Raw genomic sequence first — 15788 nt, 5'->3', positions numbered from 1 at the left:
GAGCAGGAACAGGACAGACACCAGGCCAGCGAGGCAGCAGTAGCAGAACCCTCGTGCACAGAGAGAATGCTGACCTAGACGCTCAGAGATGGGCTCCAGTTCTGATCTGCCGCTGACCACATCATCTTGACCCTGCTCTGCTCTGGGCCTCACTTTACCCCTGGAGCATGAAGATCAGAGCAGAGCAGGGGTTCTCAACCCCAGCAGCGCATCAGAACCACTCCGGAGAGCTTTACAAACTGCCGATGCCCTGGGCTCAGTCCCAGCCCGATGAAGTCAGAATCGCAGGAGGGCCAGATGATCACTCAGTCAGCACAGGTGGTGAATCCCCTTCTCTGCAGTGATGGCAAAGCCTTGTCCCCAAACCGAAGGATCAGAGATACACGGAAGAGCGGAACTGAATCAGCTCTCCTGGCCAAACTTCAGTGCAGAAAGGCCTGACCCAGACCGCACTCAAACACACGCCCCTTTGCTTGCCTAAAGCCAGGCCAGAGCCACAGGCCAGGGGTCTGGGCCATGCAGGCCATCTGGTCGCCCGCTGGACACCTGGTCGCCACTCCCCACTTCTCAATCTTTGCTCACAAGTGCCCTCAAATGCCTCCCTTGAAGGTCCAGCTCAAAGGCCCTCCCCACCCTCGCTTTCATCTGAGCCCCCACAGCACATCGTCCTCACTTCCTTGGAACAGCCTCATTAGAAAAAGCAGTTTCCACAGCAGAAGGTGTGAGTCCTGGGAAGGCCAGGGGCGCTGGGCTGGGCCCATCCATCTAGGATGCCCGGTACAGGCTCTGACTTACCGCAGGTGCTCAGGAATAAGGGCTGAGTTGCAGGTGCTCAGCTGACCTGCACCCAGTGATCGGGGAGAAGAGGGCAGCCAGAGATGTCCACCCACCTTCTTGGAGCCACTTTCAGGGCACGGCTGACCTGACTGTGTGAAAGTGGGGAGGTCCCCACGGCATAAGACTGGGGCCTGCCTGTTCTCAGCGCTTCCGCTTCTGCACCTGTTCAATCGCAATAAGGACAGCGGCTCCGACAAAACAGGGGGCGAATCCTTAAGTGTCCCGGAGAGTATCCACAGCCACCCGGCTGCCAGCTGGCCTCAGGTGGGAGACCCGTGGGCAGTGGGGCCCAGTGGAAGGGGACCAGACAACTCACCACAGCCTCCCCACCTCAAACCAGTTTCTCTGCATTTGCTTGGCAAGTCTCAGGGTTTAAATCCAGCAGACTCCCGTTAGGGAGGCCCTAACTGCCCTCTATCCAAGCATGATCTCTCCTCTACCCTCCAGCCTCCAGCCCCACGGGGCACAGAACTGCACACACACTGACAGAGGGCCCGATCCATGGTGCGGTACTGCCTCGGGTTCAGCCCTCCAAGATCCAGCTCGCAACCCAGCTACTAACCCCTTCACGGCTCCTGAATCCCAGAGACAGGCCACCAAGGAGGCAATGAGGCAAGACTGACCTCCCATACTGCCCGGTGATGCCATCGGGCAGGGCTCCCCCCAACTCTCAGGCACACCACCCAAGCCAGCAGCACAGAACCCAAAGGACAGCTCGGCGCAGCTGCCGCTGGGTGACCCTGGGCCAGTCTCCTGCTTGCTCTGGCTGGCAGTGAAGGATCCTTCCGGTGCAAACTTCTGTCCCCAACAACAGACAAAATCACTCTAACAATCAAAAACTGAGTTAGAGACTGTGCCCTTTTCCCTGGGGGCCTTTTACACAATGGCTGGGAGTCGCACTTCAATGTTTCCTGCACCCCATCCAGCCAGAGTTTGCCTGCGAGAGGTGTCACAGTCCAGGGACACCCCCCACCTCCATGCGAGAATGCCAGCAGGCTGGGGCCTGGGGCCTCCAGAAACACTGACATGTGTGTCCCCATAAACAGCTGGTCTGGCCACAGGCCTCCTCCAGAACCCCTGATGGAAGCCTGGGGGAATCAGAGGATTGGTCCCCTGGAGCTAGACATGTTCCTGCCAAGAGCAGTCCTGGGGCCTTCAGGGACTTCCACCACTGGAGACTCTAAAGGGCCAACATTCTCCCTTGGCCTCCTTTTCCAGAGTTCGGACAAGGCTCCTGGGAAATCAGCAGAGAGCGGGACTCACCTCATCCAGTTGGCTTTAGTCTCATCTGACCCATCTATGGACTTGTAGCGGTTGTTTTTGTCCACAATCTGGAAGACAGAAAGACAGTCTCGAAATGGGCATCTTTGAGGGGTGGGCTCTTGCGTCCCCAGCCTCCTCCCCAGACCAGGGCCCAAGGCCACCACCCAGAACCCTCCATGTGGCCTCCCTTCTAAGCCCCCATTGCTGCAGGACTGACCGGAGCTGGGCAGGGATCCCATCTCCCTCCTCTGCCCTGAAGGAATACCCAGCACATGCCAGCAAGTGGCATTGCCAAGAACATCACATTGCAACAGCAGCTGAATTCAGGCGTTCCTCTCTACGGTTTCTGCAGGAGACAGAGGCTGACACCAGATGACCGGGCATACGTGATTCCAGCGGGTCCTTCCTCTCCCCAGTCTCTAAACATTCAAGAACCTCTGGGTTTGGGGTGGACCCCTTCATCTTCCAAAAACTGTATTTCATCACCATTTTTGAATCGCAGTTCAGCTGGATATGGAATTCTAGACAGATGAAGTTTATTTTCTTTCAGAAAATAAAGACTGCCAAAAAGGCTGCCATAGGCTCTTAAGCAACTCACTATTAGTCTATGTTGTTCTTTTGTGGGTAATCCGTCTACAGTAAATTCTAAGACTTCCTTTTTATGCTTGATTTTCTGCAGTTTCACTATGTGGTTTTACAGTGGAGATTTACCTTTTAAAATTCTCATTACTTGTCAAGCATATTACTTGATTAGGATTTATACCTCCTTTTCAACTCTGGAAAATTCTGAGCTATTATGCTTTTGAGTACGGCTTCTCAGTCATTTTCTTTAGTTTCTTCCTGCAGAATTTCCATTAAACACATACGGTCGGAACCCAGTCTATTCTCCAGGTCTTACAACTACTCTTTCAGAATTTTCCCTCTACGTCTTCCTGGGTGGTTCTCAGAGAATTTCTTGGAATGCTCTTCCAACTCATTCACTCCCTCTTTGACCATGTTCATTCCAGAGTTTATGACTATTGACGTTTTCCCTTTCTTTCTTTCCTTTTTAAAAGACTTTTAATGCAATTAATATTTTTCATTCCCAGAAATTTCAATTAGTTCTTTTTCACACTCATCTTTTCTTATTCTGCCTTTTTGTTTCATAATGCTGTGCTCCTTCTTTCTGTTTCTAGCAGCTTTAATGAAATATAATTAACACATAATATGTCATGTGATAAGTTTTGACAAATGTATATATCATAGTCAAGATAATAAACGTATCCATCACCCCTAAGAATTGCTCTGTGGTCTCTGGGATCCCTCGCTCTTGCCTCTCTCCGTATCTCCCATTCTCAGCTGCACAGGCAACCAGGGAGCTGCTTTCTGTCACTACAAATTACTCTGCACGGTCCCTCCTGCTGCTGTTGCTGCTAAGTCGCTTCAGTCGTGTCCGACTCTGTGCAGCCCCATAGATGTGGTCTGTAACTTTATACAAACAGAATCAACTGGAAGGCATGTCTGCCTTCTTTTACTCCACACAATTATTTTGAGATGCGTTCCTCCTGTGTGTGTGTGTGTCAGAGCTCATTTCTTTGTATTGGTGAGTAGTATTCCATTGCTTGGATAGGTCACTTTTTTTTTAGTCTACCTATTGCTGGACATTTGGGTTGTGGCTAGTTTTGGCTATTACAAATAATGCTGCGAAAAGACATCACTAGCAAATCTTTTTCTTTTATTGGAGTATAATTGCTTTACAATATTTTGTTAGTTTCTGCTGCACAAGGAAGTGAGTCAGCTATATGTATACATATATTCTCTCCCTCTTGCACCCTCCTCCCGTCCCCCACCCACCCCCCTAGGCCATCGCAGAGCACCGAGATGCCCTCCCTGAGCTTTACAGCAGCCTGCCAGCAGCCGGCTGTTTTACGCATGGTCGTGTATGTATGTCAGTCCTGATCTCTCCGTTCGTCCCTCTCTCCCCTCTCTACACCTGTGTTTGTATAAATACATACGCTTATTTCTGTCGGGCAAATACTTAAAAGTGGAATTGCTGGGACACGTGGTAAGAATATGTTCAACTTTTAAGAAACTGCTAAACTGTTTTCCAAAGTGGTTACACCATTGTATATTCCCATCAGTCGTATGTGGGATTTCCAGTTGATCCAGATCCTTGCCAATACTTGGATAAACTGGCTTTTTGGTTTTAGCCATTTTGACAGGTATGAAGCAGTATTCAATGTGGCTTTAATTTGCATTTTTCTGATGACTAATGACACTTAAGTATCTTTTTGTGCATTCATTTGTCAGTTGCATACCTTGTTTGGTAAAGTGTTTATTCAAATCTTTTGCCCATTTTTAAAATAGTGGATTTTTTTTTCTTACTGTTGAGTTCTGAGAGTTTGAAATGGACTTCCCAGGTGGCACTAGTGTTAAAAAACCCACTTGCCAATGCAGGACACATAAGACACATGGGTTGGATCTCTGGGTTGGGAAGATTCCCTGGAGGAAGGCATGGCAACCCACTCCATTATTATCGCCTAGAGAATCCCATGGACAGAGAAGCCTGGAAGTCCAGAGTCACAAAGAGACACAATAAGCAACTTAGCACACGTGCATGTTTTTTTTTTAAATGCATTTTGGATATAATTCCTTTATCAGAATATGGCTTACAAATACTTTCTTCTAGTCTGTGACTTGTTTATTCACTCTCTTAACACCATCTTTCTAAGACAGAGGTTTTAAATTCAAACAAAAAATGCCAGTCTTATTCTTCTTAATGGATGTTATCCTTATTCTTTCTTTGAAGATCCCGAAGCTGTGAGTGTTAATGATATATTATCCCTTTCATCCATAGTAACAGAATCCCTGGATTATAACTGAGCACCTAGCTATCTGTAATAACAGAATACATTTCTTGACTTCTCCTCTGGCCAAGTTCTGGCCAACAGAGTGGAGGCGGAAGTGTCATGCGTCATCTTCCTGAAAACTTCTTTAAAAGACAGCTGATATACACCCTTTTACCATCCTGTGGCCTGGAATGCAGATATAATGGCTGGAGCTCTAGCTATCACCTTGGACTATGAGGCTATAATAATCCAAGCATTGAGACAGTGACTAGCTGGATCAAGCTAGGTTCCTGAGGACTTAATTCAGGCTCAGAATTTATTCATAGAAGAACACAATTCCTATTTTGCATGAGCCACTGTTGTTTTGAATCTCACAGTCAAACCTATTCCTGACGGTTCCTAAACAGTTGTTTTAAATTCATTTTCAAAAAAACCCTATTTTTATATTTTAATTAGAGTGAATTCAATTGTCATTGTTTTTGAAGGCTCTCTTTGTAACATTAATTTTCTTCGTTAGTTTTGGAGGTTTGGTCCAGAGGCTCATCTTGAATAAGAGTCTGTCTGCCTATTGCTTGCTTTTTCTCATTTTAAGCAGTCAACCTGGCACCCCTCTCCACCTCACACAAGACACGTCTATTTCGTAGCGCCCCTCAGGAGCTAAAACTGACGGCTCTCTCTGCCTGCACTAGATGAGAGCTCTATGGGCCTTTGTTTTCAGCGCGGCAGTCACTTTGTGCTTCTCTCTTTCTCCCTCTCTTTTCTTCTCCTTCATCTGGGGGGAGGGGGCTCAAAGCATGAACTCTCCGTCCATCTGGATTGGAAGCCCCACCGCCTCCTCCACACACACCTTCTCTAACTATACTCTTTCTTTGGATATTTACATCTATTCCCACACTTTCAATTTGTTCACTACTCACAGATTTTCATCTCAAGCCCCAGGCATGAATATTTAATTTCCCACATGACCTGATGTCTTACTAGCAGTTCAACTCACCTCAGACCCCACCTCTAAGCCTATTCCTCTCTTTTTCTCCTTCAGAGCATTTGAAGCCACCACCCACTCAGATTTCAGAAAGAAAGCCATCCCCACCAAACCCCTGTACACTTTAAATGAATGAAGTGTATAGTATGTGAACTCTATCTCCCAAAGCTGTTAAAAAAGAGTCATCCTTCATGCCTCCCTATTTTTTTTAATGTATTGAAGTATAGTTGATTTGCAATTTGTATGTAATTTCCTCTGTGCAGCAGAGAGTCATATACATACACACACAGAGATATATATATCTGTTTTCATATTCTTTTCTATTATGGTCTATCACAGGATATTGAATATAGTTCTCTGTGCCATATACAGTAGGACCTTGTTGCTTTTATCCATCCTATACATAATAGTTTGCAGCTGCGAATCCAAAACTCCCAGTCCTTCCCTCCTCCAGCCCCTCCTCCTTGGAAATCACAAGCCTGTTCTCTATGAGTCTGTCTGTATTTCGTAGATATGCCCATTTGTGTCATGTTTTAGCTTCCTCGTGTAAGTGGTATCACATGATATTTGTCTTTCTCTTTCTGACTGACTTCACTTAGCATGGTAATCTCTAGGTCTATCCATGTTGCCACAAAGCATTATTTCATTCTTTTTTGTGGCTGAGTAATATTCCATTCTGTCAACATGTATGTACTACATACATATTTACTTTACTTCTTCATCTCTCAGGGGACATTTAGGTTGCTTCCGTGGCCTGGCTATTGTAAATAGTGGTACTATGAACAAAGGGGCCATGCCTCCCTCTCTTGATCCCCGGTATCTAGTCCCTCAGCATGTCATCTGAACCTGATTTCAAAACTACTCCTGTCTCCACTGCTTCCAGCCATCATAACTCTCCTCAAGACAATGACAAGAGATCCCAACTAACCTCCCAGTGCCATTCTTAACTCCACTGATTCTCCTCACGGCAGCCAGAGAAACCTATTAATGTAAACTTTAGAACATGCCACCCACCAGCTCAAGAAGGCACTCACTGTACTTAAAGCAAAATTCATACTGAAGGTCATCATCTTCAACGCTTTACCATCTGGTCCCTGCCTACCTCCCAACTCTCTCAGGCCTCTCTCTCCCCTATACACTCTTCTGTAGCCACTCTTTAAAAAATAATAATCATGAAATAGTTCAGGTGTTGAGAAATTATAAAGAGCAATGCAACTGATCACTCTGTATCCATCAGCAAGAGCCAGCAAAAATGACCAGCAGCCAATTCTGTCCCGGACCTCTGTCTCCCCTAGCATCAGGAAAATACACAGATGTCATTGAAGACCATCTCTGCCTCTAACTCACTCTCTTTCCCACCCTCTTTCCAAGGGTAACTACCATCCTGAAGCTGGAAGGGAGCCTTCTTGATTCTTACTATTCCAGGACTTTTTCTAAAAAATGACACACAGAATTGCTGTGCATGTTTGTAAAGTTTACAGAAATGGCACCCAAGTGAATGTGGTACCCTATGGCAACTCTTTTCCAGCAGGTTTTGCGTGGCTGGTCCCATCTTATCTTTTGGGTCTTGGTTTCTGTCAGCTCCTTGGAAAAAGCTTTTCCTGATCTGAACCTCAAGGAGGTTCTCCTCTTGCACACCCTGACCTCCACACACCTGCCCCTCTCAGCATTATCTCTAAACATCATCCTGCTGCTTCCTTTGAGAGACCTAACTGCAGGGTTTGTCTACTTGTCCATGTGATAACTGACTGCCTCCTTCATCACACCAAAAGCTGATGAAAACCAAGCGCATGGCTATCTGCTCATGATGGTAGCCTGGCCCTGGTCCCTAACACAGGCCATGGCTTGTGGTAGAGTCCTAGCTGAGTGAATGATCCGATGAAGAGCCTTTTAAATAACAAGCAAGCTAAATGAAAAAAAAATTTACATAGGGTTCATACTCAAGTGAAAAGGAAAAGAGTGGCTAGAACTGGCTTGTCCTGGTTACCGAGACCTGACTGTGAAATTTTCCAGTCTCGTGAACCAGCTGTGAAACACGGTCATTATTAAAAATTTAATTATATGAACTTACAATTCAGTATATTCTAATTTTGAATAGGTAACAAATGCCCAAAGCTTCCTAATTACTTTACATTTCACAATGTTGATGTTCTTGAGGATGTTGGCATCTGTAGAGTAGAAATACTATAGATTAATGGTCATTAATTAATGACAGCTCTTCCCATCTGCTCATTTAGTGCCTTCATGTTGGCCGTCTGAAACCAGACATGGTGGGAGCCTTGACACCAAGGAAACCGGCACACGTATTCCCCACCCCGACCATCACCAGCAGGCTGTTAACTATCTGTCAGCACATCACTGTGTGTTCACCTATGCACAGAAAGCCTGGGAGACGCACTTCCAACTCATATCTGGTTACCTCTAGAGGGGAGGATAGAGGGGAGGAGGATGCAGCTTTTGCTTTCTCTATTTTTGAGACTTTACCGTCTCCATGGTTTAAAATTCATGGGCAAAAAGAGAAAACATGCAGGCCAGGCCTCCCCTCCCCTGCCAGTCTCCCCAGCTGACACCCCAGTCTTCAGAGACCTTCCCCAGGAATCTCACGGAACCACGTACGTTATCATAATATTAATCATCCGTCATTAGCACTTTGTGACTGCTCCTTTCTCTCCGGGCTGGGGTGGGGGGAACGGAAGCGTCTGTAGGTCCCGAAGCCAGCTGCAAGAATACCTAGTGGGAAGCGAGAGTCATGGGGCCTGAGGCGTCGGCTGGAACTTCAGCATCACCACTGACAAGCTAAGCGGCCTTGAGCAGGTGACTTCACTGGCCAGCCTTCAGCATCCTCATCTGTAAAATGGGGAAACCAACCTTGCAGCCCTGCCATAATGACTGATGTGAAAGGCACTCCATAAACAGTCATGATTATGCTTATTAAGGGGACCAAATGTCAGTTATGATTCACTCTGGGTGGTGGGAGGTTTGCGTAAAACTCCATGTATTACAACATATAGTTGTAAAACTATATGCATTATTGTTGTATAGCTACATGTATTACAACACACAGTTATAATCAGACGTTTTGCAGCCTCAGCTGGGCTGAGAGTCCTGGGTGGGAGCTGTGAGGGACTCTGGAGCTCCCTAAGATCTCTGTTGCTAGGTTCAGATCCCAGGTTTGCTGAGGGATGCTTCTTGATATATCTTTCTTTTCCATCAGTCAGGTTTTTCTCCAATCAAGGATTCATTCATTTAGCAAACATCACCCAGGGAGCAGCTACACAGACAGGCTCTGGGGATAAAATGGTGATCTGGGAATGCAGTGTCTTTGCTCTCACAAAACTCACAGTCCAGCGGACATGGAAAGAGGCCACTGTGCTGTCCTGCGGTCAGAACTATGGTGGGGAATTCTGTGGAATATGGGAGCACAGAGCTGGAGCCCTGTAACTGGTGGTCATTGAGGACTTTCTTGGGAGGTGTGGAATCTTAGCTGAAGTTTTGGAGAAGAAGAGGGTGAGGAAGTTCTAGTGGAGGAAGCAGGGGGCGAGCAGGATCACAGAGGGGGTTCAGAGCACATCATATGCTACTGATGAGCCCCCATCATCCAAGTAGAGAGCAGGCTGTAGACCTCAAGTCCTGGGACTGAGATGGTCCAGGAAGGGCCAGCCAGGGCCAAATGCTCAGGACTGGGCCCCAGGAGACTGGTTACCAGCGTCCTCCCTTGCCTTATCCCTCAAGGCCAACTCCTTGGCCACTCTGAATTCTGCACTTCTTAGACCAGCCCAGGCTCTGAACACTGTGATGTGAGAAGGACTCTGACAACCTGGGTCTGACCACAGAAGGCGGCCAGCATTGGAAGAGGGTCCCTTAGCCTGGAGAAGAAGAGGCCAGAGTAAGCAGACACGTCTTTAAATGTAGGAAGGACCCTCACGTAGGCATCCCTCACTTGAGGGACGGAGGCCTGAACTCGGCATGAGAAGTGTGCATGCAGAACAGTCCTAACATACATGTTCTAGCATGCAGAATAGTCCTGCAGTAGCACAAGCAGCCTTGTGAGGAGGTGAGTTTCTTGTCACTGGGGGTGTTTAGGCTGCCATCTATGGGGTTGCACAGAGTCGGACACAACTGAAGCAGAAGCAGCAGCAGCAGCAGGACAACCCACTCTCAAGGGAGCTGAAAAAAGAATTTTCCCACTGAGTGGAAGTCTGTCCTAAATGACCTATAAAATTCTGTTTAAGAATTTTATGATTCTACATGGGCATACCCTCAGAAAATAATATAAAAAACATGAGGTTTGCCTCCCTGCAATAGGCATGGGTCCATGTAGACTAGAATGTTATTTCTGACCACGGTAACAACAAAGACATCAGCCTTAAAACATTATCCACTGCCACTGATGGAGCAACTTCACTGCGCCAAGTACTCTGGTACCCTTTCATGAATTCTCACAACTCAATGAAGGTAACAACTATTATTCCCATTTTACAGACTAGGAAACTGAGCTTCAGAGCCAGTAGGCAGCTTGCCTGAGGCCACAAAGGAAATGTGTGGAGCAGCTGGAGTTCAGACTCTGTAGGTACAGCCCATGCTCTTAAGCACTCGGCGGCATGACAGATGTCAGCCCAGGCTTCCCCAGATGACCTCATGAGAATTAATCAGGAACGTCCTGGGGTCCTCTCTGGACTCCCGGCTTTGCTGCTGGTTTGAGCAAATCTGCTACAGAAAGATGGGCAGTTTAATAGGGAGGAACAATCTGCTTTGCTGCAGAACGCCTGCCACCATCGACGATTCACTGCTGGGTTCCTCTAAATGGTGCCATAACCAGATGCTGCAGAGATTGGATTTTTAAAAACCTGATTTGCTTGCAACTTTCCAGGAACCCATTGATTCCATAAAGAATTCTGATTTTCAGCTCTGCAGCTCCTCTCAGGGCAAAGCAGTTACAAAAATGATTTGTGAAGCCATAGACAGTTGACAAAGCTCTTTCACACAGATGCTCCTCCCAGAGGTCCAGGAGGTTGACAGCATCACCTCTGCCTTTAGTCACTTCCCAGGCTGGCAAACTGAAATGCAGAGAGATAAAGAGGGTGACCTTCCCAGGTGGTGCTAGTGGTAAAGAACCCGCCTGCCAATGCAGGAGCCACAGGAGATGCGGGTTCAGTGCCTGGGTCGGAAAGATCTCCTGGAAGAGGGCATGGCAACCCACTCTGGTGTTCTTGCCTGGAGAATCCCATGGAGAGAGGAGCCTGGCGGGCTACAGCACGTAGGGTCTCAAAGAGTTGGACAGGACTGAAGCGACTTAGCAGCAGGCAAAGAGGCTAACCTAGACATGAACTTGAACTCTGGCCTCTGCTATGCCCAGAAACACAGAATGAAGAACTTTTAAAGGGGCCTCTGAGATTATTCAAGCCATGGGTTCCTAACTTGGTGTCAATGAATTCCCTAAAACGTGTACAGCATTTTATGAATATTGGTATATGAGAATTACCTCCTCGGTGACTAAGGAGGTTCAAGAACCACCATCTAACCCATCCGCACACCTCCCCACCACCATTTAACCAACAATGGAATTAGTACAGTTGGCCCTATCTATGTACCTGGTTCGATCCCTGGTCAGGGAACTAGATCCCACAGGCTGCAACTAAAGAGATTCCCACATGCCGCAAAAGACCTGGCACAGCCAAATAAATAAATACACTGTTTAAAGTATACAGGAAGGGAAGTGTAGGTCATTTGCAAACACTGCAGCATTTTATATAAAGGACTTGAGCATCCATGGATTTGGGTATCCATGGAGGTCCCTGGCACCAATCCCCATCAATTCTGAGGAAAAACTTTACATGTTGCTTTTATTATTCTAATTATCAAATTTCAAAAAGGCCCTGGGGACCTGGAAAATGAGGTATGCTTACATACAACCACAAACTCCACATCTGTAATCTCACTCACCACCCCCAGTCAGTCCCGAGACCCACGTGAAGCTAACTGGAGACGATCAGGCTGCAGTGTGCTCATCACCTGCTGTGCACCAGGCATGCAACAAGCACGAACACTCACAATTCACGGGGGATGTTCCCTTAGACTGGGGGTCTCCACTCGATGGACCAGAGAAACAGAGCTCAGAGAGAACGGTGACTAGCCCAAAGACACACTTCCCTCAAGCGGGAGGAGATTCCAGAGCCCTGTCACCACTGCAGACACCTCTTCCCTTTCCAAGCCCCTCTGCTCTGCCTGGAAAGGGAACCGGCCCTGGATCCAGCCGGAGAAACGACCACCCCCTACCCTGCACACACACTTGGCCTCACTCCCTGCGGTAATAAATCTGGCTGTTGGAGAAACTGGTGAAATGAGTCCTTGGGCCAGGACTTGAGGACCAGTGTGAGGAGACTGGTCTCCTCATTATGCCTGACATGAAGGTCTCAGGGCAAGGGTTAGGGAGAGAGCCAGGAGAATCTGCCCATCTCGGGGGCAGTAAAAATGCACATAAGAATGGGCATGGTGGACTCCCCTGCTGGTACAATGGATGGCAGCCTGCCTGTCAATGCAGGGGACATAGGTTCGATCCCTGGTTGTGGTGGATTCCACATGCCTTGTAGCAGTTAAGCCTCTGCACCACAATTACTGAGCCTGCGCTCTAGAGCCCTCAAGCTGCAACTACTGAAGCCCATGCAGCCTCGAGACCGCGCTCCACAACGAGAGAAACCGCAATGGAAAGTCCACACACCTCAACCGGAGAGCAGTCCCCGCTCTCCTCAACTAGAGAAAGCCCGCACGCAGCAACAAAGACCCAGTGCAACCAAAACAAATCAATCAATCAACATTTTTTTAAAAAAAGAATGGGCATGTCGCTGAGAGAAACTAGCTGGAAACAAACTGTGTACCTCACGCTACAGATCTGAAAGCTTCCCAAGGGGTCAGTGGTAAAGAATCTGCCTGTCAATACAGGAGATGCAGGTTCGATCCCTGGGTCAGGAAGATCCCCTGGAGAAGAAAATGGCAACCCACGTCAGTGTTCTGGCCTGGGGAATCCCATGGACAGAGGAGCCTGGTGGGCTGCAGTCAGTCCATGGGGTCATGAAGAGTGGGATATGACTGAACCAACAGACACAGGCTTCCCTTGTGGTTCAGACAGTAAAGAATCTGCCGGTCAATGCAGGAGATGCAGGTTCGATCCCTGGGTCGGGAAGATCCCCTGGAGAAGGAAATGGCTACCCACTCCAGTATTCTTGCCTGGAGAACCCCATGGACAGAGGAGCCCGGCGGGCTGCAGTCAGTCCACGGGGTGGCGAGGAGTGAGGCACGCCTGAGCAATTGAACAGCAGCAGCTCTGGGCTTGTGACTGAGTTGGCACCTGCTGCTGTTGCTGCTGCTGCTGCTAAGTTGCTTCAATCGGGTCTGACTCTGTGTGACCCCATGGACAGCAGCCCACCAGGCTCCTCCGTCCACAGGATTCTCCAGGCAAGAACACTGGAGTGGGCTGCCATTTCCTTCTCCAAGTTGGCACCTGTGGGAGGCTGAATTGGTCCAGCTCTCGCCCTTCCCTGTTACCCTGGCCATGAGACTCTGCACTACACTCTGTCTTACAGGGGGCCTCTAATTCTTCACTCCTTGACTTTGGGTTCGGTCATCTGACTTGTTTGGCCAATGGGATGGTAACAAGCATGAAGCAAACACGGGCTTGACACGGGCTTGTGAGGCCCTGCCTCCAGGGCCTCTGCCTCCACAGAAGAAGAGCTTCCCCAGGGAGCCCCTGGGGTCTGGGCCCAGAACAGACACACTTGGAGCAGACCTGGCCCTCGGTGAGGAGCCAAGCTCACCCTGCGCCTGGAGGCTGAGCAGCACAGCGGAGCGCAGCTAAACCAGCCCAACCACGGGCAACCAGCGGACACACCAGAATCAGTGAGGAGCTGCAATCAACCAGCAGATACTCAAGTGAGGATAAACGATTGCTGCTCTATACGCCGGCGCCTGCAGGCTAAATCCAGCCTGCCACCTGTTCTGTACAGCCCACCATCTGAGAATGGTTTGTACATTTCTAGATGGTTGAAAATAACTCAAAGGAAGACTATTTTATCATGTGAAAATTACATGGAATTCAAATTTCAGCCTCCATAAACAAAGTCTTAGAATACACACACCTCTGGCTGCTCTGACACTGTGATGGATCGCAGAGTTGAGCAGTGTGATAGACACTGCTTGGGCCACAAAGCCTAAAAGACTTACTACCTGGCCATTTACACAAACATTTACAGACCCTCATTCTATTGCACTGCATTTGGAGGTAGCTTGTTACACTGTAACAGCTGACTGACTATACAATTATTACTACTTGCCATGAGCTAATGAAAAAAGAACAAACTTTCGCATGTAAATAATGCATTCTGGCAAAGACTAGGAAACACTGTGGCAGTTTATTAAACAAAGATCTCCCGTGTTTTAAATAGAGACAAACATACGAAGAAAATAAAAGTGTCACATGGCACACAAAAGCAGAGAGGCACGCCAAATTCAGAAGAATCCGTGTCGAAGTCGTCACTATTGTATTCACCCTATAAACAGCGATTTAGTTTCAGTAATGCATAATCCAACACAGGACACTGATTTTGTTCATTTGAATTACGCTGGTTCTTTTTATATTTGTAAGTTTGTCTTGGTTTAATAGTTGTTTTCAAAGCTGTAAGAAATGTTGTGTTTCTTTAGTTTCTATGTCCAAACCTTTTAGAGTAACTTTAGAGTAAAATTAATGTAATCATAAATAATTGGGACTCCGTAAATGATAAACGCAAAAGTCAGACACGACTGAGCAACTGAACTGAACTGAAACGATAAAAGTCAGACCCCTGACCAACATATCCTTGAACAAATGTTCAGCATCACCAATCATCGTGGAAATGCAAATTAAAACCACAATGAGATATCACTGCACACCTGTCAGAATGGTTTTCATCAAAAAGACAAGACATACCAAGCGTTGACGAGGATGTGGACCAAAGGGAACCCTTGAGCGCTGTTTCAGGAATGTAAATTGGTGCAGCCACTATGGAAACCAGTACGGAAGCTCCTTAAAAATTTAAAAATAGACCTGCCATATGATCGACGAATTTCACTTCTGGGTATTTAACCAAAGGAAACTTTACACAAAAAGGTATGTGTACCCCCAAGTTCACTGCAGCATTATTCAAAACAGCCAAGAAATGAAAACAAACCAAATGCCCACCAACCGATGAATGGATAAAGAACATGTGGGTAGATCTACAAGGGAATCGTTTCCAGCCATAAAAACGAGGAAATCCTGCCATTTGCAATAGCATGGATAAGCCTTGAGGGCACTGTGCTAAGACAAACAAGTGAGATCAAGACAAGTATTATATGATCTCACTTACATGTGGACTCTAAAACAAAAAACAAACAAACCCCGAACTCTTAGATGTAGTAAATAGATTGATGGTTGCCAGAGCCAGAGGGTGGGGGGGTTATTAAAAATCGATGAAGGTGGGTATGTAATGTAGAGTTTGGTAACTATAGGAATATATATATATAGTAATATACATAGATTTCTTTTAAAAAGTGGCCTCAATATAACACAAGTGAGAAACAATTGCATAGAAGGGCTGAGGAGGCAAGGAAAGTTGAAGGCCAAGTTAGCAGTTGGTTTATATTGAAAATTCAGAATAGTTTTTCATGCTTTATTTTTGTTCCATATAGTAGATTTTAAGAATTACAGACTCAGTTCCAGCCAAAACTAGTTAACTGGAGTATTATATTTTTTGTGGGGAGTAGGGATATCTTTGGTCTGGTTCATGATTTAATAACAAAACTACCAGCATTTACAAACGTTATACAAGTCATGCCATTTAATGCTTCTGACATTAAGAGGAACCTTA

At 46.9% G+C, this 15788-nt stretch overlaps 1 protein-coding gene across 5 annotated transcripts in view; it reads right to left on the bottom strand.

Moving 5' to 3' along the window:
- Window positions 1-15788, bottom strand: part of PRDM11 (PR/SET domain 11) — an 85953-nt gene that overhangs the window by 21261 nt on the left and 48904 nt on the right. For all 5 annotated transcript variants that reach the window (XM_069555532.1, XM_069555530.1, XM_069555533.1 and 2 more), the window contains exon 5: window positions 2101-2168. In XM_069555532.1, coding sequence (XP_069411633.1) covers window positions 2101-2168 — 68 coding nt within the window. The remainder of the gene's footprint in view (window positions 1-2100; window positions 2169-15788) is intronic.

Source organism: Ovis canadensis, chromosome 15, assembly GCF_042477335.2.
Source record: "Ovis canadensis isolate MfBH-ARS-UI-01 breed Bighorn chromosome 15, ARS-UI_OviCan_v2, whole genome shotgun sequence".
NCBI lineage: Eukaryota > Metazoa > Chordata > Mammalia > Artiodactyla > Bovidae > Ovis > Ovis canadensis.
Note: the sequence above shows the minus strand (reverse complement) of the source record. Positions and strands in the feature narration are given on the sequence as shown.